This window comes from Sorex araneus, chromosome X (assembly GCF_027595985.1).
Source record: "Sorex araneus isolate mSorAra2 chromosome X, mSorAra2.pri, whole genome shotgun sequence".
Lineage (NCBI taxonomy): Eukaryota > Metazoa > Chordata > Mammalia > Eulipotyphla > Soricidae > Sorex > Sorex araneus.
Window position 1 is genome coordinate 54903330 of NC_073313.1, and position 23084 is coordinate 54926413.

The window sequence follows — 23084 nt, forward strand, 5'->3', positions numbered from 1 at the left end:
TCCCGTCTCCCCCCACCCCACCCTGCCACTATGGCAGGGAATTCCCTTTTGTTCTCTCTCTCTGATTAGGTGTTGTCCCACCACATTTTTGCTTGGTATTCCCTTCTCTATCTGAACTGCCCTTTCCCCCAGCATGTGAGGCCAGCTTCCAAGCCATGAAGCAAATTTGGTACTTATTTCTGCTATTCTTTGGTGTTCGTCTTCAATTCTGTTGTTTTATATTCCGCAGATGAGTGCAATTCTTCTATATCTTTCTCTTTCTGACTCATTTCACTTAGAATGATACTTTCCATGTTGATCCACTTGCCAATACCATAATATTTTTATTAATACCGTTTTGCAGTAGAGTATGAAGTTGGACAAAGTGCTCCCTTCCATCTTCCTTAACTAAGGATTACTTTAGAAATTCGGTGGTGGTGGGAGGGTGCCTGGTGAGGGTTTTAATTCCATCTGAATTCCAGGAGTGTTTGATTTATTTCTTTAAAAATAGATATAGGTAACCTTATTGGGACTGCACTGAATTACTACAATGCTTTGGGGAGTATTGCCATTTCAATATTAATCCTCCCAATCCATGAGCAGGGCATGTGCTTCCATTTCCTCATGTCTTCTTTTATTTTTTAACTTTAAAAACAAATTATTTTCATTAGGTTTTTTGCATTAGTTGATTACATTCAGTATTTCAACACCAATCCCACCACCATTACACTTCCAACCACCAGTATTTCTAATTTTCCCACCACCACTCAAGCCTGCCTGCCATAGGTAGATGCTAGATAATTTACTGTCTAATGTGTATTATGAATATCATGAGAGGTTGCATGACCGCAAAAGCAGCTGTGTGCTTTGGATTTTTTAAATTGTAAAAAGACTGGGATCTGGAGACATCCCTGAAGGGAGCTTGTCCACTGCGAGATTCATTTGTGAGTCTCTGGATTAAGGTTGTTGCACTTCAATGGCATCAGGAGGCAGTTTGTGGGTGTGACAGCCAGGATCTCGAGAGGCAGGGAGATGGGAAGTGGCGGCCATTCCCCACCGCCATGTGGCCTGGAGTCTTCAGTCCCTAGTCCCGCGTAGCTGGATTTTTCTTCTGGAAGTTTGTGGCCATTGGGGGTTTATTTGGAGTAGGTGGAGAGAGAACACCTGCTCCATCTAAGATGCCCTGGTGAAATCGGCTCAGCGTGGGGTTCAGAGAAATCTCCAGCGAGCTGTCTTCCGGGATTCATTGCTCAGTCTCTAGATCAAGGCCACTGATGCACTTAAATTGCACCTGGAGACAGTTCCTGGGAATGACAGCAAGGACTGCAAGGGGGCGGGGATCCGGGAAGGGGCAGCTGTCTTCTTTTAATTCTTGAAGCAGTGTTTTGTAGTTTTCTTTGTATAGGTCTTTTACCTCTTTATTTATGATAATTATGATGTACTTGAGGCACAATTGAGAATAGGATTATTTTTTAAATATCTTTTCTTCTCTTTCATTATTTGTATATAGGAACACCATGAACTTTTGCATATTAATTTTGTAGCCTGCCATTTTTCTACACAAATCTGTTTTTTTCTCGGAGCTTTTTTGGAAAGTCTTTAGGATTTTCTAAGTATAGTATCATGTCATCTTCAAATAGTGAGAGCTTGACATCCACCTTTTATAATTGGATGCCCGTGAATTTTTTCTTGCTATATTGTACTATATTGAATATAAGTGGGGAGAGTGGGCAAAATTCTCTTGTGTCTGGTCTTAGAGGGAAGGATTTCCATTTTTTCCCATTGAGAGTAGTATTTTCTGTGGGCTTGTGGTAAATGGCTTAGAATATACTGAGAAAAGTTCCATCAGCTCCCATTGTGTTGGAAGTTTTTATGATGAATGGGTGCTGGGTATTGTCAAATACTTTCTCTTTATTTATTGATATGATCAGATGGTTTTCATTTTTTCTTTTTTTGATATGGTGTGTTATTTTTTGATTTGCGTATGGTAAACTATTCTTGCATCCCTGCAATAAATCTTTCTTGGTCATTGTGTATGATCATTTTGGTGAAAAATATATTCATTCATTTTTATTTAATCACCATGTGGTAAACAGTTACAAAGTTGTTCATGTTTGGGTTTCAGTCATACAATATTCCAAAACCCACACCATCACCAGTATATATTTCCCACCAACAGTATCCCCAGTTTCCATCCCACCACATCTCCCAGCTATAATTTTCTCCTCTCTTTCTCTCTCTCTCTCTTTTCTCTCTCTCTCTTTGGGTATTATAGTTTGCAGATTAGGTACTGAAGGTTAACACGGACATCCCTTTATCCCCTTTTCGCACTAGGTTGTTTTCCAGAATGATCATTTCTAACCTTCATTATCACAGTGATCCCTTCTTTGTCCTGTCCTAATTTCCTCCATCAGCCCCTACCCCACACACAGACATGTGATAAGTTTATAATCATTGACCTGTTCTCCTTGCCCTCATTTCTAGTATCCTTAGTTATTAGTCTCATATCATGTTTCATTCTTTTTATGCATTTTAATTGATTCACCATGAGATACAGTTACAAAGCTTTCATGCTTGAGTTTCAGTCATACAATGATGGAACACCCATCCCTCCACCAATGCACATTTTCCACCACCAATGTCCCCATTATCCACAGTCCATCCCTCTTTATTTCAACACCATCCTTTGCAGTATTGTCCATGACAGTTTGTTACAAGAATTTAATATTTCAACACAAATCACACCATCACTGTGATCTTCCTTCTGTCATTGTCTACATTTTACCAACTGTCCCTTAAGCCTGCTCTAGTAGTAGGCCCAGAATACATTATTTTATAGTGTTGATTGCCACTAAATGGCTAACAGATTGATCAAAAATACCTCAGTAAAAGTTTGTATACCTCACCATGGGGCCATTAAGTCTTTGAGGGTATCTATTCTTTGAGGTAGCTATTCTTGCTAGTCAAGCCTTCTAAATTAATGTTTTTGTTAGTTGAAACTAGTTGGCTTCCACATTATATTCCTATTTAATCTGTGTGCTCTTACTGAGATGCTAGTATGGCAGAGTTTGTAGTTGCTGTGTGGCCACAAACACAGCTGTACACTCCAGGAAATACAGAATATTTAACTATATAGTCTGGCCAGAGGCATAGCAGCAGTAGTTCAGTTGTGAGTGTGACTACTGGAGGTTTGATAGAGTAGGAATTAGGCCAAACTCCCTCCCAAGGTTGCTTCAGGGGTCATCTAGATGTAAGCTAATCTACCAGCCATGTTCCAGAGACTCATAATTAAATCTTGAAAGAAATAAACTAGACACAAAGTTCTCGGATACAAAATCTAAGAAAAGCACTGCAATTTTATTTTCTGTTCCACAACATATCTATGTTTCAGGGTACTTGTAAAAGTCTTTTTATTTCTATAGACATTGCTCTGAGCACAAGACATGAATATAATTCTTCAAATGACCAAATCTTTAGAATGCTCACAATTAAAGACCTTATAGCATGAAATGGAGCAAAAAATTCTCTAATGAAATCATGTTGGGAAAATTGAATAACCATATGTCAAAAAGTGAAATTTGAACTGCACCTCACACCCTTCACAAAAGTAAATTCAGAGGAGATTAGAATTTTCAATATTAGACCAGAATCTATAAAATATACAAATAACAAGAAAACTTTGATAGAACTCTCAAAGAAATTGATGAGAGATGAATTTTCAACAAGATTACCACAGTGGCAATGGCAACAAAGACAAAAATAAACAATTGGTATTTCTCAAATTAAAAAAGCTTTTTCACAGCAAAGAATCTCAAACTATAAAAAAAGAAATACAACTAAATGGAAGAAAATATTTGCACACATTACATTTTTAGCAGTTCACACTTGTTAGAGCTTGTAGCTCTAGTGATTGAGCTCAGGGACTTGCATATGCCTGTGCTTTGCCACTTCAGATGTCTCCCTGACTCTCTGAATAACTTTCTCAATGTACATATACACAAATAAAATTTTCCCAGAAAGTCTCCATAATTTTGTTTCTTTCTGGTCATTGTGACTAGTCAATTATTGTTTCTTATGATTGGAGAAGAGCAAAGTACTTAATTGCCAAAAAGTTAGTACACACAGATTTACATATGCACAAGAATAAGACACTTTGAGTTTGTTTTATTTACAGTTAGAAGTCTTAGATCTCTTAGTAATCTCAAATTGCTCAATGTATAATGAGATGTAAAATTTTGAGATTTAGGAAAGTCTTTTGAAGACCATTTCTAAAACAGGGTATTGTAACAGTATTTTTTGTTCAAATGACATGTCTGATGGAAGTAAGACTCACGATGCTTGGATTACTAGCTCACTATGCTTGGATTACCCAGCTCACTATGTCATCTTACTTGCACGTGTGTTATAACATGGGCACACATATATGCAAATATTGTGTGTAAGTGTGGGGCATCTGGGTGGAAGAGGCCCAGTCCCGATCCAACTGGGCTTGGAAGTCTCAGTCCCGGGTCCCATACACCTGGGTTCCTCTGCCGATACCTTCATGAGTGAGGCTCATCTGAATGTGTGGAGAGGGGCCTTGAGCATGGCTGTGGCTAGGCTCTGGAGGTCTTTGGCTGAGGGAGCTCTGCTCGGGGCGGGGAGGGAAGCTGGAGCCCACCCCCTCCCAGGGGCCCCAGGGAAGACAGCCAGGCACTCGGTCAAGAGACTCTCTGCGTCACAATCTTCCAGGAGCTTGGTTTTAAGTCTCTGGATGTTGGCCATTGGTGGGATTACAAAGGCCGGGGGCAGTCCCTGGGTGTGACCGCCTAGCTACTGGAAAATGGGAAATCTGGGCAGAACCCAGGTGTGTGGGACCTCGGACTGAGACCCCCAAGCCTGTTTGGATCAGGACTGGGTCTCTTCCACCCAGATTTCCAGTTTTCTAGTAGGTAGGTGGTCACACCCAGGAACTGCACCCGGCACCATGTAATCCCACCAATGGCCAACATCCAGAGACTTAAAACCAAGCTCCTGGAAGCAACATCTTATAACCTACTTCTCCCTCTGGGAGAACCTGGCAAGCTATGGAGAGCTTCCTGCCCATATGGGAGAGCCTTGCAAACTCCCCATGGTGTATTCATATGCCAAAACCAGTAACAATACTGGCCTTCATTCCTCTAGCCTTGAAAAAGCCTCCAATGCAGCATTGTTGTGAAGGACAAGTAAAGAGAAGCTTCTAAAATCTCAGGGCTAGGAGGAATGGAGACGTTACTGAGACCACTCGAGAAATTCGATGATCAACGGGATGATGATGATGATGATGATGATGATGATGACAATGATGATGATGATGATGATGATGATGATGATGATGATGATGATGATGATGACAAAGTGTGAGGCATGCACAGACCTTTGTTTAATCTCTAGAAAGGAAAGACTTCTATGGTGGTGAAAGCAAATATGAGAGAGATACATGATGAGGTCTTATGGAAGTATAGATGTCTGTACAGCCTGGCCTATTATACAGATTGCAATAAGGTGTAGTAAAAACGAACAAATCAAAGTAGCTCTATTCACTGGGTTTTCTCTCTAAGAAGCATCTTATTGTATTTTATTGCACCAGTATTGCATCTCTGCCATTAGTCTTTGTCAGGCTCTGCTTTTACTTTGTTTTAATTTTTAGAGTTTTGGGCCCAACCACATGGTGCTCAAGGCAGGGCTTACTTCTAGCTCTGTGCTCCTTACCTCCTGTCCAATCTCTCTGGCCCACTTTCAAAAAATTTTATATTGAATGGCTTGTCTTCTTAATATGATTATAACTTCTTTATGACTTCTCTTATGACATTCTCTTTCAGCTACTTTATCTTTCCATATATATGTATAAATATATATATATACATATATATATATACACACATACCTCTCAGTGAGCCAAGTAAGCTACCGAAAGTATCCCACCCACACGGGCAGAGCCTGGAAAGCTACCTGTGGCGTATTAGAAATGCCAAAAACAGTAACGATAGGTCTCATTCCCCCGACCCTGAAAGAGCCTCCAATCATTGGGAAAGAGAATAAGGAGAGGCTGCTAAAATCTCAGGACTGAGGAATAGAGATGTTATTGGTTCCCGATCGAGTAAATCGACTAGCAACGGATGACAGTGATACATTTTTAAGGGTTTGACTTCCAAGATCTATAAAGTGCTCATGAAACTTTGGAACAACAAAAATTTCCAATGACCACATCGCATCTGTAAATGGATGAAGAGATAAACAAACACTGCCCCAAAGAAGAATTACAGATAGCCAACAGGCATCTGGAAAGGTGCTCATCATCATTTATGATTAAGGAAATGCAAATCAAAACAATAATGAGATATTATCTCATACCTGTGTGAATGTCATATATCCCAAAGTCCAGAAAATACAAGTGCTGGCAGAGTTGTGATGAGAAAAGAACTCTCATCCACTGTTGGTGAGAATGTCCTCTGGTTCAGCCTTTGTAGAAAGAAATATGGAGATCTTTTCAAATATAAGAATATAACTATATGTTGGATATCATTGGTTTGTCCTGCTCCCCTTGCCACTAGGAGCTTAGTTTTATCAGTCACACCCATCAAAGTGCTCCCGAGTCACTCCCATTCCTCTGTTTATCTGTAACCACTTCTACCAGTTTATCTGCTCTTCCTCTAATCAAACTCTGTTAATTTGTAAGGTCAGACCTTGCTAGGACAGTGATCTTGTATTGTAAGTTAATATTGTCTTTCTCCTCTTTTATGTCTTTTGAATAGTTTACCTTAAAACAATATCTTTTTTTGTGTGGACAAAGAAAGACATTTATTAATATGCTTTGGTAACATGGGATTTAATTGGCTTCAAATATTATTCATTCCTGGGCATCTGCATTCTTGACTTAAGGCTCAGCTGGCCTTACTTCCTAGCACCCTCAAAAGCATGGTCCCAACGAGGGACGGGATGGACCCAAGGCAAGCGGTGAGTTATGTGCTACCCTGGCATCGAGATGGGCCTGACCAAAGTGCCTAATGCTTAACTATATGTTAAGAGCTTGGTCATGGGCTTGTCATGTCATGATCCAAAAGCAACGACGAGACTAGGCCCTGCTAGGGCTAGGAAAGACTAATCTGGCCTGAGCGCTGTAGTCTGAGATCGAGGTGACCCCGGGAGAGCAATTCTATAAGCTTAATGCGTCTCTTGCTATGTTCATACAAAATGATTTATAATATGAATACTTATATGCTAGTCAGACAAAGAGAGGAGGAGAAACACACCCATGGGATTCTGCTCTTGGGCGGATGTCCAGCTGAGAGAGATTCTGTCCTAGTGAAAGCATCCCCTAAGGGATAGAACTTTACCCCCTATGGATTGTAACCACACCTACACATAAGCCCCCTGGCCGAGGCATCCGGAGCGGATGTGGGGAATTTAAGGTAGCTGTATGAGGGGGCTGGGGGCGAGTTCGAGAGGAGCAGAGGGAGCGAATGAGGTAGGATGGGGGAGGAAGAAGCAGGAGGAGAATCAGAGGAGAATGGAGAAAGAAGTTTGGAATAAACTGCGGTGAGATCAACCATCTTGGCTCTGTCCCTTCCCTCGCCCGCACTTCTCTTTTTATTTTAGTGTTTTTTACACATAATACAACCCAGTTATATCACTTATTGGCATCTATTGACGAAAACATGTATTTGAAGGGATATATGCACCCATAGAACAATAGCCAAGGTAAAGAAACAACCCAAATGCCCAATTACAAATGAATGGAAGTTATGTTATATATACACAGTGGAATACTATGCAGCTCTCAGAAAGAATATAATTATGCAATTTGCAAGAACATGGATGGAACGGGAAGATATTATGCTGAGTAAAGTCAGTCCGAAGGAAAGGAAAAGATACAGAATGATCTCTCTCAAATGTGGGACTTAAATATACACAGCGAGGTAGCAACAAAGATCAAAAGACAACATAACAGGAGAACCTATGTACATAATTGAGATAGGGGGGATGAGAGGAAAAAGTCTTGGCATCCTCGGGGAGGGAGATAGGTACACTAGTGATAGGTGTGGTATTGTAATTAAGTGGATGAGAAACCAGAATTAATTGCATTTAAACTATGGAATCTCAACAAAATTCAAAAATGATAATAGTAAAATAAATATAACAATTGGCAAGAAAGATTGCTCAACTATAGCATAAAATTTCTTAAAATATACAGAAGTAGGGGGCTGGAGCGGTAGCACAGCGGGTAGGGCGTTTCCCTTGCATGTGGCCAACCCGGGTTCGATTCCCAGCATCCCATATGGTCCCCTAAGCACCTCCAGGGGAAATTCCTAAGTGCAGAGCCAGGAGTGATCCCTGTGCATCATCGGGTGTGACCCAAAAAAGCAAAATATATACAGAAGTAAATATGTTAACCAGAAACTTCAGGATCTCCAAGAGATTCTAAAATACCCACAGTTTTTATTCACATTTATATCAAGAAGGTTGAGCTTTTTTATTCGCAATGAGGTTTCTCATGGACATTTAACAGCCAAATATGCCTGAATTTTATGTATTTCTCCTTCATAAGGAAAATAATAATAATTTTAGTATGATTTAGTTCTTCTTAGACCTTCTATATATACTTCCTCTTTAATCACCCAATACATTTTTTTCTTAGAATTTTTAGGTCTGGGAATGTTTTATCCGTTGGGAATATTTTTTAATTCCAGTTTTGAGGGATCTTACGGTTTGTGGTTTCAAACTTATCACAGTTTTGGAGACTCAACAGTATTGCTGGTGACTACTTAAACCGTAGCATATTATCTGATCTCAAACATTAAAACTCACTTTCCTGTAGATTTACTTCCCATAGGACTTATAAAGACTTATCTCAGGACTCTCAATTCTAATACATTGGTCTGGGTGTCTGTCTTTATATGAACAAACTGGAATCATTGTCATGCCGTTTTGATTTTTATAGCTTTGCCAAATAATTCAAAGTTGGGAATGCAAAAATAAAGATGAAGGTATCTCATCTTCATTTTTCTTATAACTGCTTTGGCTATTCAGGGAGTTTTATGGTTCCATACAAATTTTACAAGACCCTTCCCTCCAGGTCCTCAGTTTTCCAGTAGCTTGGCAGTCACACCCACAAACTGCCCCTGGCGCCATGTAATCTCATCAATGGCCAAGACTCAGAGACTATAAACTAAAGCTCCCGGAAGAGAGCACCACAAAAGGCCCGGACCCTGCTCATGCACTCAGGAATCACTCCTGGCTCTGCTTTGGTGACCGTATGGGATGCTGGGAATCAGATATTAAGCATTAAATATGTCTATATTGAGCACCCATTTTGAGATTAAGCTATTGTAGGTTTTCAAAATTGTATTAGGGAAGAACATACCTGGAGGTGTAGGAAGGGGGCAGGGGCATGTGGCACTGGTTTCACAGGATGACACTTGAATATCAGGATATCATCACAATGATAAGGGTGTACAGGGTGTGTGATGAGAGTCTTAGACTCTTGTGAATAATCAGCAAAGTGTTGAAGGTGACATACAAATTTAGAAGCAATAAAGAAAACAATTTAAAGCACAAGACACTGAAAGGATGGGGGAGGGTTCACTCTACTTGTTTTAGCTAACCCTGCATAAATGCATAAACAGTTATTTCTGCACATTTTGGAGGAGGAGCACACCAATTGGTGCTGAGAGTTTGCTCCTGGCTCTGCACTCAGGATCATTTCTGGTGCTGCTCAAGAGACCATGTGTGGTACCAGGGATGGAACCATGGTCAGATGTGTGCAAGGCAAGCACTTCACTCCATGTATAAAAATGGTTACTCTTTTTTGGGTTTGGGGGCTACACCCAGAGATGCTCAGGAATTATTCCTGGCTCTGCACTTAGGGACTACTTCTGGCAGTGCTCAGGGGACCATATGGGATGCAAGGGATCAAACAAGGGTTGGCCCAATGCAAGGCAAACACCCTACCCGACCTAATGCTCTGGCCCCAACAACTATATTTTTTATGTTATAACTTTAAGGCGAATCAGGCGATTACCTTAAAGTAATTACCCTTGGGGTGGAATTTAAGGTGGGACTTAAGTGTATGACTGACAGGTGCAGGTTATATAACAAAATTAGTTATTCATGTGAGGTTATCCATAATTCAGATAGAAAGGTCCACTTCTTAGTGGGTCAAAACCTGTAGTACTAATCACAGTTAGTGGGGCAAAACCTGCAATACTAATCATAGTATAATGTGTTACTAATGAGGTAGGTGAATTGAAAACTCAAGTTGGGACTCTTTGCACATATTTTGTTCTGTGCTGTTGTGTGTTTCAACATTACCTTAAACCTCTAGATTGTGAATACTTAAGAAACAGCTTCTGACTGGATGTAGCTGACCTGGGGACATAGTAATTGCTCAGTCTATATACTTATGAACTGACTGAAAGTAACTAAAGAGGACTGTGATATAGATTTGGAGCCCAAAATTGCGTTCTGGAGGTAGTAATAATAGGGTAACAGGTAGTTATTGTAGAACTTCTAACCAAAGCAAGTGAATCATATTATTTTGAAACTACTTACCTTGTGCTTGATGGTTAGAAGAACATGACAATGCTTTCCACTTACTTATTTGGAAAGTTAAGTCTAGATATCATCTCAGGAAAAGTGACTCAATTAAGATGTAAAAAAAATTGTGTCACACCCAGCTGTGCTCAGGCCTTATTCCTGACAGAGCTCTGGGAACCATGTGATGTGCTGGGGATGCAAGCAAGAACCTAACCAAGTTGTTTTTCCCAAGTTTTGCAATTAAAATATGCAGCAAGTAAAAATGAACATTTTTCTCCAAAATAAAATAACAGAAAGCAGCAAAGCAATATAATAATACATGACCATACACATTAAAGATTAAAGAGACTAAGAGAGCATAGGTAAGTATTTAAAAAGCCCAACTAACAGGGTAAAATGACACATCTGGTAGGTGGGGATTGATGGAGTAGTAATGTTTCAGAACTAACGTAAGTTTGTGAAGTTACTGATTCACTCTCCCAGCCTGTTCAAGTCAATGCAGGTTCGGATTGGGTGAAAGAGCAGTGAGATAAAGTATTGCAAGAGCTTGCTAGAGAGGCACAGGAAATGGCTTTGGGTGAAGTGGAGTGGGGTGGGGGCTGAGAATCTAAAGCTTCCGCCAAACAAAAGAAAATAGCACTTCCGGTCACGCCGTCGCCCGTGGTTTTTCTTCATCAAGGTGAGTGCAAAAAAGAAATCGGTAATTTTCACAAGTGTGAACCTTATACACCCTAGAAATGCTTTTCTCCTTGCTCGAACATGAGGTAGAAAGAATTCATCCTGGGAACACTTGTAAGAAAGATGTTTCTGACGCTTTCGGTTCTGAACGCTTTATTTTTGTATTCTCTTCCTCCGGAGCCTGCAGCTTGTCACCCCCTCTCGCCCTCATTTAACTTATCCTTTAATCTCTACCCTTTCTTCACCTCTCCATTGAAATCCAGATTCCTTTTCCTGTTTTTCGAACGTAAATCACTCCCCCACTCCCCACTGCACAGATCTCTTTCATCCCTCTTAACTGCTGCCTTTCACCCTGCAGTTCAGAGCCTTTGAACTTCGCCTTTGCAGTTCGCAGCCTTCTTACTCCACTCTTAACCTACATTTTTCTTTTCCCTTTCCACTCCAGTATTTTACTAACCCCTTGAAAATTTTAATCTCTCAAGCCCGTGACCTGCAACAGGCATGTGTGAACCAAAAATTAGGTATAACTTCAAGATAAAGTGGTGGTTGTTCTTGAAAACAATTAAGCAGGTAGACATTTTTAGAGCCCTAAAACATAGAAACCTGTTCAAATTAATATACACTCTATTTTTTTTAACTGTAAACACAATCATAGAGATAGAGACACTGGTCTTGGCTCATTACTCATGACATTTTTATTTTTTTATTTTTTTGCACAGAACTAATCAGTTTTATCTGAGGTAAATATATGTCAGTTATATCTGAGGGACATATATTGTGTTTTTCATGGTGTCAGCTTTAGAGGGTGGACGCTTTCTCATCTCCTTTAGAACCTCACGGAACAGAAATAGATATGACACGCAGTCACACCTTTATTATTTCATGAGTTGGATTTATTATGAAAATTCTGATATCTTGTAACAACATTGAACAGCAGACTGGTCTCTTTTACAAAGATTTTACTCAGAAACTTTAAAATACCTATTTGGTGCAATATAAACTGTCTTATTTTTCATCTGTTGCAATGTGAAATTACTTTAGTATTCCAATTGCCTTGTGTAATTTTCTTGAAGACATTAGTTAATAAGTGCAATTTATTTCAGTTCTTTACCCAGGTTAGATGAAATGATCATTACATTTCCAATGAGGGGCAGGGATTTTCAGCATCAAAATAGTTATTTTCTAAGGAGCTCCTTGAAGAAGCAATTTGTTCCTCTCTGCTGAAGCCAGTATATTATCTTTGCCCCAAATAAGAAGCAGTTATTTTTTCTAGGCAAGGTATAATTTTCAGTTATTTAAAAATAAGCAATGATGGAGATTTCATGAATTTTACAAAGGATTATGTTGATATTCTTTATTGAAATTATTACACATTATCATCACACTGGCTTCAAACCTGGTGTGTCCAACTATCCATCATTCAGCATTTTTAATTGAGTAACCGTGCTAGATAGTATTCTAAACACTGAGGGCACAACAATGAAAATAAAAGCAATCTTTAAAACAATCTTTAGAACTGTGGCTCAGATAAACTCAATAAATGAATATATAATAGAAATATATAATAGGTTTGATGGAGGTAGTATGTATTAACTTTGATAGAATGGTTGTTTAAATGATGGTGACATGAGCAGAAACCTGAAGGAAATGTTAGCAAAAATTATATAGATATAAAGGGATATTTTAGGTCAGTATTTCAACACTTATTAATTCTCTGAGCTCTTTGAACTTTCTTTACTGATAACACTTTTCCTCTTTCTAAAAAATATTTGTACAGGTACCACAGCTGTCAGTGTTCAGGGGATGTGCAGTCCTGGGGAAACTGATCCATGGCCTCACACATTTTATACACATGCTCTGACACTTGAACCACATACCTAGACCTCTCCTTGTTTTTCTGCATAGCATTACTACACACTGCATATTCAGATTAATCTATATGGTAATCTTATAGGGTGGCTTTCTTTTCTTTTCTCTCTCCCCTCCCTCCCTTCCTTCCTCCCTTCCTTCCTTCCTTCCTTCCTTCCTTCCTTCCTTCCTTCCTTCCTTCCTTCCTTCCTTCCTTCCTTCCTTCTTTCCTCCCTCCCTCCCTCCCTCCCTTCCTTCCTTCTTTCCTTCCTTCCTTCCTTCCTTCCTTCCTTCCTTCCTTCCTTCCTTCCTTCCTTCCTTCCTTCCTTCCTTCCTTCCTTCCTTCCTTTTTTTTTTGGTTTTTGAGCCACGTCTGGATGTACTCAGGGCTTCCTTCTGGCTTTATGCTCAGGAGTCACTCCTGTGAGGGCTCAGGGAATTAATACAGTTCCAGAGTGAGCTATGGTTAAGGCTGTACTATTTCTCATAAATTCATAACCTATTCCTCCAAACTGTCTTGCTACCTTTTAGATAAACTGTTAGTTACTAGCCTCTAGAGCTCTATCTATCTCTGTTCTCATCCTCTTCAACTTTTCCAGAAGTAAATAAATTTAATTAAAAGGAGATAAAATTATGTATTTGAGATACAGCGTGACTTTGTCAGAGAGAGGAGAGCATCCTGATGTAAAAGAAAGGAGTTCATACATCCCAAGATGGGATATTGGCGATTCTGAAATAGAATGGCTGCTCTTCAATCTTATTTCAGGTGTGTTTTGTGCCATTGTTAAGGCATATTTGCTAACTTCATTGTGCTTCTTACTGCATGCTCTCCTCAATATATATTCACATATGTTCACAAGCATGCTTTACTCCAAACAAACATTTTACCCATATATGTTTGGGGTAATAAATAGAAATGAATTTAGTGCTTGCCTCTAACAGACAAGCTTTTTTTAAAGCCACCATAGGAGCTAGAGAGATAGTACAGACAGGTTAGATATTTGGTTTGCATGCAGCTGACCTAGGCTCTGACATAGTATAGAGTCTCCTAAGTCCCTGCCAGAAGTGATTCCTGATCACAAAGCCAGGAGTAAGGCCCAAACACAACCAGATGTGGATCCAAAACCAAAATAAGAAGCAAAAAAAAAAAAAACGCCCTGTAAGGTCAGTATTACCATTGTCACATTATTGATGGTAAAACCAAGACTTAGTGTCAGATGGATAGTAACTTGCTAAGTAATGATTGAGTTTGTGTAGTTAAGAATGGTTTGTCAGACATTTATTTTTTGGCCTGGTTCTTTTTTTGTTCATGGGAAGCAAAAGATATGCAAATTATTTTATTTTATGACATAATATGGGTGTAGACATATATATATATATATTTAATTCTTTGTTTTTCCTTTCATTGGGGGGTGATATCTGAGGGCAATATCCTTAGCTTAGCTCCTGAATTAAGCTAAGGGACTATTCTTGCTTTGCTCAGGAGTCACTCCTGGCAGTACTTGGGAAGTAATGCAGTACCAGGGACTTAACCCAGGCCTCCCCACATGCAAAGCATGTACACTAGTAGCCCTTTTATGTATATCTCTCCAGCCCCCAAATATACTAAACATTTTTGATTTGGGGGTCACACCTGGTGGTGCTCAGAAATTACTCCTGTCTCTGCACCCAGGAATTACACGTGGCAATCTCAGGGATGCCGGACATGGAACCTGGGATGGCCATGTGAAAGATAAGTGCTGTAGTACTACCTGGTGGACTATTGCTCCAGCACCCATTCAGTGCCAGGGATCAAACCCAAGGCCTCACACATGCAAGGCAAGTCTACCACTCAGCCACATTTCAAAACCACTAATTGTAAAAATTTTCTTCCACAAGTCAGATTGTATCAGGTCCTTAAATTTACTTAGTTATAAGAAACAAAAAGTTGAGAAACACGATGGTTCTTTTCTCTTTGAACTTTTTTTAAAGTAATCAAAAATTTCCTTTTCCCTTTCTTTGTTGTTTTCGTGCTTGCCATCAGGGCCACAGCTGTGCTGATATATTTTGGTGTTGGTGTTTGTCAAGGGTGGCAAGTTTTACTTGTAGAGCTCTCATACGATTTGTTTTGGGTTGGAGATTGCACATTTTTTCTGTTTTCCTGGAGATTGCCAAGGGTAGTGCTGCCACACAAGGGCTTGGATGGGCATGGGTGCTGGGGATTGAACTTGTTCTTGTCTGTGTTAGACATGTGCTTTACATCTCTTTGCAGCCCAGTGGTTATTAATGATATACTGCGGCTATGGTGACAAATGTTTATCTTTCCATAGGTATGTTGACCTAGATATATTTTATGAAGTGCCTAATTTTTGAGCTCTTTTCCCTGGGATTATTTTCTTTTTAATTCTAGATGATTATTTCTGGAATGTGAACACTTTGTTCAAGATATATGTATTGTAAATCTCAGTAGTTAGTAACAGACATTTTTACCTTTTGGGGAGGAGGTTTCTTGACTGGAGCAATAGCACAGCCAGTAGGGCATTTGCCTTGCATGCGGCCAGCCCGGGTTTGATTCCTTTGTCCCTGTCAGAGAGCCTGGCAAGCTACCAAGTGTATCCTGCCCGCATGGCAGAGCCTGGCAAGCTACCCGTGGCATATTCGATATGCCAAAAGCAATAACAACAAATCTCACAATGGAGATGTTACTGGTGTCCACTTGAGCAAATTGACAGTGCTACGACAGTGCAGAGCTTGGAGGAGGTTGGGAGATCACACCCACTTAGTGCTTCGGGATTGCTTCTAGCAATCCTTAGATTGAACCTAGGGCTCATGCATGCAAAGTATGTGCTCCAACCTTTTGAGTCATCTCCCTGGCCTCTCAGTTTTCCATTTTATGCCCAGTACGTTTTTGTCCTGGTTAAGTAATTGTTGGCTTTGTTAAGGTTATAAAAGTTTTTCTTTGTTTTATTGTTTAATTCTTATTTAAAATTCATTTGTAATTGATTTTTGTGTATGTTGTTGAAATGATTTATGGGTAAAGCCACCTCCCTTCTGTTGAAATGGTTATGTGGTCACCTTAGCACTACATATTGTCATTTTGTCTGTTTCCACATTCTTTGTGGTATTTCAATCTTGGCATTTCACAACCACCCCTGTAGTTTTATCTTTTGCATAAATCAAGCTATTAAATGATATATGAGATTATTGTATGTGAATATGTGATTATATGTGATTATTAGATAACATGTGGGTTTATTTCTGCATTCTGTTTCTCTTTTTATATCTATCTTTTATGAGTATCATTATCATAATTCACATAACTGTGATAAAACTTATATATGGTCATGTCATCCTCCAGTTTTGTTTATTTTATTCTGTAATTCCTTGGGTGTTCTTGGTCTTCCCAATTTTTATATACACATTAGACTCATTTTCTTAATTTTCACATTCTTCTTGGAATTTTGTATACCATTTAGTAAACTAATTTGGGAAACATATGTAATGATACATAACTCCTAAATATCTTATTTTTGTTCATCTTCTAGTACTGGGAGCATTTTATAAATAATTTAGTTACAATTATCTTACTAAGAGGAATTAGTAATTCATTTCAAATTGTTTTTTCTAACATCGCATGAGGCTAACACCCAAGGACAGTAGACACAAGGGCCAGGGGGATTGCACCATAGCTGGAAGACTGCTTCATGAGCAGAGGGGAGAAGGCAGATGGAATAGAGAAGGGATCACTAAGAAAATGATGGCTGGAGGAATCAGTTGGGATGGGAGATGTATGCTGAAAGTTGGTAATGGACCAAACATGATGACCTCTCAGTGTCTGTGTTGCAAGCCATAATGCCTAAAAGTAGAGAGAGAGTATGGGGAATATTGTCTGCCATGGAGGCTGGGGGAGGGTGGGAAAGGGGGGATATACCCGGGGTATTGGTGGTGGGGAATGTACACTGTTGGAGGGATAGGTGTTTGATCATTATGAGATTGTAACCCAAACATGAAAGCTTGTAACTATCTCACAGTGATTCAATAAAATTTTTAAAATTTTAAATAAAATTAAATAAAATTGTTTTTTCCCTAATAAGTTTCCTTATAGCTGGTATATAAAATCAAACACAAACTAGATTAATGTATTTTTATATTTCTTGCGATTTTATTGTCATTTTCTCTATTCTTTTGAACTTGGGGATATTTATATATTTAGTACTTCCTGACCTGCTAACAGTAATTTCTTCTGTTGCTCAAACTACTCAGTCATGTGAATTAAAATTCCTTTGTGTTTATGCCCCATTTATTTTATTATTAAAGATTTAAATTATTTTTAAGGTAGAAAGTAGCAAAATAGACATGTATATAGTCATATCTCAGATAGAACAATTAATACCATTTTGCCAATAGTCACTGTCACTGTCATCCCGTTGCTCATAGATTTGCTCGAGTGGGCACCATAACGTCTCCATCTTGAGACTTGTTTCTTTTTTTTTAATTTTTTATCAGAGAATCACTGTGATGTACAGTTACAAACTTACGAACTTTTGTGTTTGCATTTCACTCATACAGTGATCAGTACTGTTTTTGGCATATCAAATACTCCATGGGTAGCTTGCCAGGCTCTGCCTTGCGGGTGACATACTCTCGGTAGCTTGCTGGGCTCTCAATTATATTTATCTTTTCTCTTCACTCACTTTTAATAAAAATACTGGGAAATTTTAAAGCAATCACAGACATGACACAAATCATTAACTTTAAATATTGTAATTGAGATAACATGGTTACAATGGTATTAATGCTTATGCTCTTGGTATATAAAGTTACTGCACCTAACCACCACCAAAGTGCGCAGGACCTCCCAATACTGTATTTATGTCACTTGCTAAATAGGTTATTAATCTATAATTCATATTTAAAATGATAAGTACATTAAATAACCATGAGGCCATTTTAATGCTTTAATAATATAACTACCTTGCTGGGCATGGAACCCAGGTAATATACTCTTGCTCTGGTTTACTCTGCACCAGTGATTTTTAAAAAATTATCTTAGCTAACATGATTTACCATTTTGCAATACTGTCAACAGTAAAGTTTCATGCATACAGCATTCCAGCACCAGCCCTGCTAGCCACCTTAGTTACCCTTCCCTCCACCATTATGTCAGGGTTTCCCTCAAACCTCTTATCAACCTCACTTCCCACTTCCCTCTCCTTTCATTGCTCTCACCTTTCACTGCCCTGGTAAGTTCTTTTCTATAGACAAGCTCTTAGATTGCACCAGTTTCATAGGTACTCCTTTAATTCCTGTAGGCTTTCCTAGGTCCCTAATTGAATTAGGTTCTGTCCATTAACCTCTTTCAAAGCAGTTTGTTCTTTCAGAGCATTATTATTTTGTAATTATGCATGCAAAAATTGTGTTTTTCTATCCCCCATGATTATTGTTTTCATTCTATAAATATACATAAAATAATTTCTGGGAATTTTAGGAATATGGAACTATGCAAATAACCTGACTTAAAAACTAGATACCAAAGATTTAATGTTATGCTCTAAATTGCATGAGGACCATACTTATAATTTACATGGTAACAAATTGGCCAGGGAATAGAAAGCAATAGGCAAAACTTTAATTATGGATAGCCAAAATGAGAAATTATTTTATTAAAAAATTTATTGAGATTATGAGGTTTATCATACTATTAATAATGGTTTCTTATGCACATAAGTCCAACACCACATCCATCACTAGTGTACCAATTTCAAAAGGATATATGACATTCATTGTCATACTTAGTACAGTAGCAAAGATATGAAAACAACCCAAATGTGAATATTGTCTGCCTTAGAGGAGGAGGGTGGGAAACGGGGGGTATACCTGGGATATTGGTGGTGGGGAATGTGCACTGATGGGTGTTTGATCATTATGAGATTGTAACCCAAACATGAAAGCTTGTAACTATCTCAAGGTGATTCAATAAAATTTTAAAAATTAAAAAAAAGAAAACAACCCAAATGCTCAGATACTACACATACACACAAACGCACACAGAGAATGGAATACTATGCAGCTCTAAAAATTATTTTATTTGGTGTCTTTCAATAATAAAAAAGGCACAATTAAATGGTGATAATCGTCACAATATTAGAGAACCATTGACTGAAACCTTCTCTGGTTGTAGATTACAAAATAGAATGAAGAAGGGGCAATATTAGAGGCTTGGTGGAAGCCCATTGGGGAAATTTCAGCAAGCAAGCTTGGGTTTGAACTGAAGGAGTGACAGTGGAAATTATAGAGGTTAATGGACTCCAGAGATATTATATATAGTGATGCTATGTTTGATATTTTATCGGCTTATTAAACAGGGATCAAGATAAAGAAAAATTGAATCATATCTTGTGTAACTGAAAGGAAGTTGATCACCTCTTGGAAATAAGAGATCATGGGAGAAAAAGGTAAGTTTAGAGATGCAATGAGTTTAGTTTTGGGCCTGTGGGAGTTTCAGATGGAGATTTTAGGAAGTTGTTTATATATGACTGGAGGCCAAAAGAGAAACCTGGGACAAAAATGGAGGTGAAAGTCATAAGTGTACAGATATAATTAGTCCACTGATCTCAAAAATGTTTAAAGAAATTAAGCCATGGAAGTAAATGTTATATCATTCGAGGAAAGTAGACTGAGAAAAAACCTGAAATATTAAATTCCTATTACTGTATGGAAAATTTTATTATTAGAAATGCACAGACAAGACAAAATTTCTGGCTCCTGGTACCAGTCTAGAAGAAGAGGAATGGGATTGGAGTCTGAGAAATATTCTTTGTCAAGTATTTACTATGTATTCACTTCTGTTTTCTGTTACTGAAATGAAGAAACATGAGTCTCATTTATCAAGAAGTTCACAAAGTAGGAAAGGATAGGCAGAAATACTACAATGCAATTAATGCTATGGGAAAGAAAGAGACACTGAACTCATTCACTGTAGGTTTGATAAGAGATGGTCAGTGGTCAAGTAGAAGAAATTTCAGGTGGGAAATGCCCTTGAAGAATGGCGAAGAATACATAGTCGAATGTGATAGAGAAACGTGGACCTTTGGGAATTTTTGTAATTATCTATCATATCTATAGAATGGTGCCCATGGGAGCATAGAGAAACCTGCTTGGTCAGTTTAATAGTCCTAGATCACAATAAACCTTGTGTGCCTTATTAGCTATTTAAGATTTTATCCCGTGGGTAATGGGGGATGTTAAGAAAGTATAAGTGTGTGGGCCAGGGATGAGCCTCAAGTGGTAAAATACATACCTTGAACGCATGAGACCTGTATTTGCACAGTAAAAAAGTGGGAAAGTTAGATAAATAGATTTGCATTTGAGAAAGATCATATTAGAGGGCCAGAGGGATAGTACAGGAGATAAGCCACTTGCCTTGCATGCTACTGCCCCTATTCTATTGCTTATGGTCCCAAAGTACCTCCAGCAGTTCACTCTTGAGCACAGACCCAGGAATAACCACTGCGTATGGGGTGTGTGACACAATCCCCCTAAAATATTATACAAATAATACTTGGAGACATTTATTGGATCAGAGAAAAGGATAATTATTAGAAGAGAATTATTGATTTTTCTTTTCTTTTAATTTAATTTTATTGAATCACCGTGAGATAGTTACAAGCTTTCATGTTTGGGTTACAATCACACAATGATCAAACACCCTTCCCTCCACCAGTGCACATTCCCCACCACCAATATCCCAGGTATATCCCCCCTTTCCCACCCTCCCCCTGCCTCCATGGCGGACAATATTCCCCATACTCTCTCTACTTCTGGGTGTTATGGCTTGCAACACAGACACTGAGAGGTCATCAGGTTTGGTCCATTACCTACTTTCGGCATGCATCTCCCATACCAACTGATTCCTCCAGCCATCATTTTCTTAGTGATCCCTAGAAGAGAATTTTTACAAACTTCCACCAACTTGATCAAAAATTTCACCTACACTTTTTGTTAGAGTATAGGAATTTTCTATTATTCTTATCAAAGTTCAACCTCCCCTTGCACCCTAGATTCCGTCCCTTTTTGCTTCAAGGATATGACTGAGTCCAACAATTCTTCCATTTAGTTCATTAATCTGCACCTATGATCTTTCTTTTCCTGAAATATGTTTTTGTTTTTGTTCCATCATACACACTAGTACCCACGGTTTACTCCTGGCCCTACCCATGGATCACTTCTGGGGCGTTTGGGAACCATATGTGGTGCCAAGGATTGAATCTGGGCTGGTCATGTGCTATGCAAGTACCCTACCCCTCTATTCTATCACTCCGGCTCTCTTTCCCTGATTTTTAAGTGATGGTAACAGTTTTTCCAGGATAACAAGCCCAACTGTGTTTCTTATAATCCTTTGACCCTTTCTCCCATGCCCTCAGCCTTTCATGCTCTTCTTCTTTAGTTCTTTTCCTTATAAAGCATATTATTTTAAGGAAGAGATTGTACTGCAGTCAGGATGCTTGCCTTGCTTGTGGCAAACCTGTGTTCTATCCCTGGCAAATATCCAAGACCAAAGAAGTCCCCCAAACCTCAAAAGTATATCCTTTACTCTTCCATATAAATGCCAAGTTTAGCATGATTTGTAATACATATTTAAAAAAATGGGGTGGGGTGTGGTCACACCTGGTTGTGTTCAGGGCTTACTCCTGCAGTGTGATGAGGGATCAGATGGTGCTCAGGGAACCGTATGTGTTGCCGTGGTTGGAACCCTGAATGGCTGTGTTCAAGGCAAGTTCCTTATTTCTATACTAACTCTTCAACCCAAAGCATTAAAATTTTTATTAAAACTATATTCTGTTTATAGATTATAGAGACAGAAATGTCAACTGTAGAATAATAACAGTGATTAATTCTCTTTATCTAGATTTTTATTTTTTAAACTTCCAAACTTTGCGCTCTATTTTTAAATCAAAGTATAATTTACATATTAGTTTAAGGTGTACAGCATATTGATTTACTGTATGTACAGCAATATGATCATTAAAGTGAGTGTAATTAATATTTATTCTCATATAACTAAATACTTTTTCCTTATGATGAGGACTTTACTCTTAGAAGCTTTGCTTTTTATATTCTGTTTTTGTACCATACCCAGTAGTGCTCAGAAGCTTCTTCTGACTTCCTGTTTGCCTGGTTGAGCTTGGCGGTACTAGGTCATAGTCTTATAAGCATAATCCTCTAAGCATAATCTTCTCCAGGTCCATCATGCTGTCACACATGACTATGTTTTCTCCTTTTAATGGTTGATTGGTATTCCTTTGTATGAATATTGCATTTAATGTATTATATATTGTCTGTCTCCATATGTTCTCACATCTTTTTACCTATATTTGTCCACATATACACAATATATACAATGAATTGATATGTATGTATACTACCTCTTTATCCATCAATCTATTGATGTTGTGGCAGTGATCATGGATGTACATATATCCTTGAGTTAGTATTTTATTTTATATTGCGTGATCACTCTTCTTGCTTTCTAGGCTACCGCTTTATACCTCAATTAATATATGTAGCAGAACACACCTAACTGCCAAATTTCTTGTACTGTTCACTATCAAATTGACACCCTCTACTCATTTTTCCTATCCTCTTCTGCTTTGGTAATGAATATTTTGTTCTCAGGGTTCTGTTTCATTTATATTCTAATAGTGAGTGTTTGTCTTTCTCTTTCTGAATGATTTCACTTATCCTAGTCATCTAAGTTCCTTACATCTATAGCAAATTGAGCAGATTTCATCTTTCTTTTCAGCTATCCTGAACTACAGTGGTGTCATCCTATCTATTGACCTTTTAATTTTCTGCCTTTTATGCTGGTAGTCTATGGCCAGGCTCTGTCTTGACAGTCCTCCATTCCATTCACCTCAAGCCTAGGCCCAAAGGTTTAACGTTTATTCTCCTTGACTCTCTTATCTTTTCTCTGTTTTGGGATCATACCCAGCAGTGTTGGGGAAGCCTACTCTTGGCTCAGTGCTTAGGGGACCATGTGATATAGG

At 38.6% G+C, this 23084-nt stretch overlaps 1 protein-coding gene across 3 annotated transcripts in view; it reads left to right on the forward strand.

Annotated features, from left to right (window-relative positions):
* The first annotated feature begins 11146 nt into the window (after nt 1–11146).
* The window catches only part of MAGED1 (MAGE family member D1), a 59679-nt gene continuing 47741 nt past the window's right edge, over nt 11147–23084 (forward strand). The window contains exons 1-2 of one of the 3 annotated variants that reach the window (XM_055122529.1): nt 11167–11212; nt 19404–19493. In XM_055122529.1, coding sequence (XP_054978504.1) covers nt 19481–19493 — 13 coding nt within the window. In that variant the 5' untranslated portion in view covers nt 11167–11212; nt 19404–19480. Of the gene's footprint in view, nt 11213–19403; nt 19494–23084 lie in introns of all 3 variants that reach the window. The other 2 variants (XM_055122531.1, XM_004606467.2) reach the window with 2 other exon arrangements.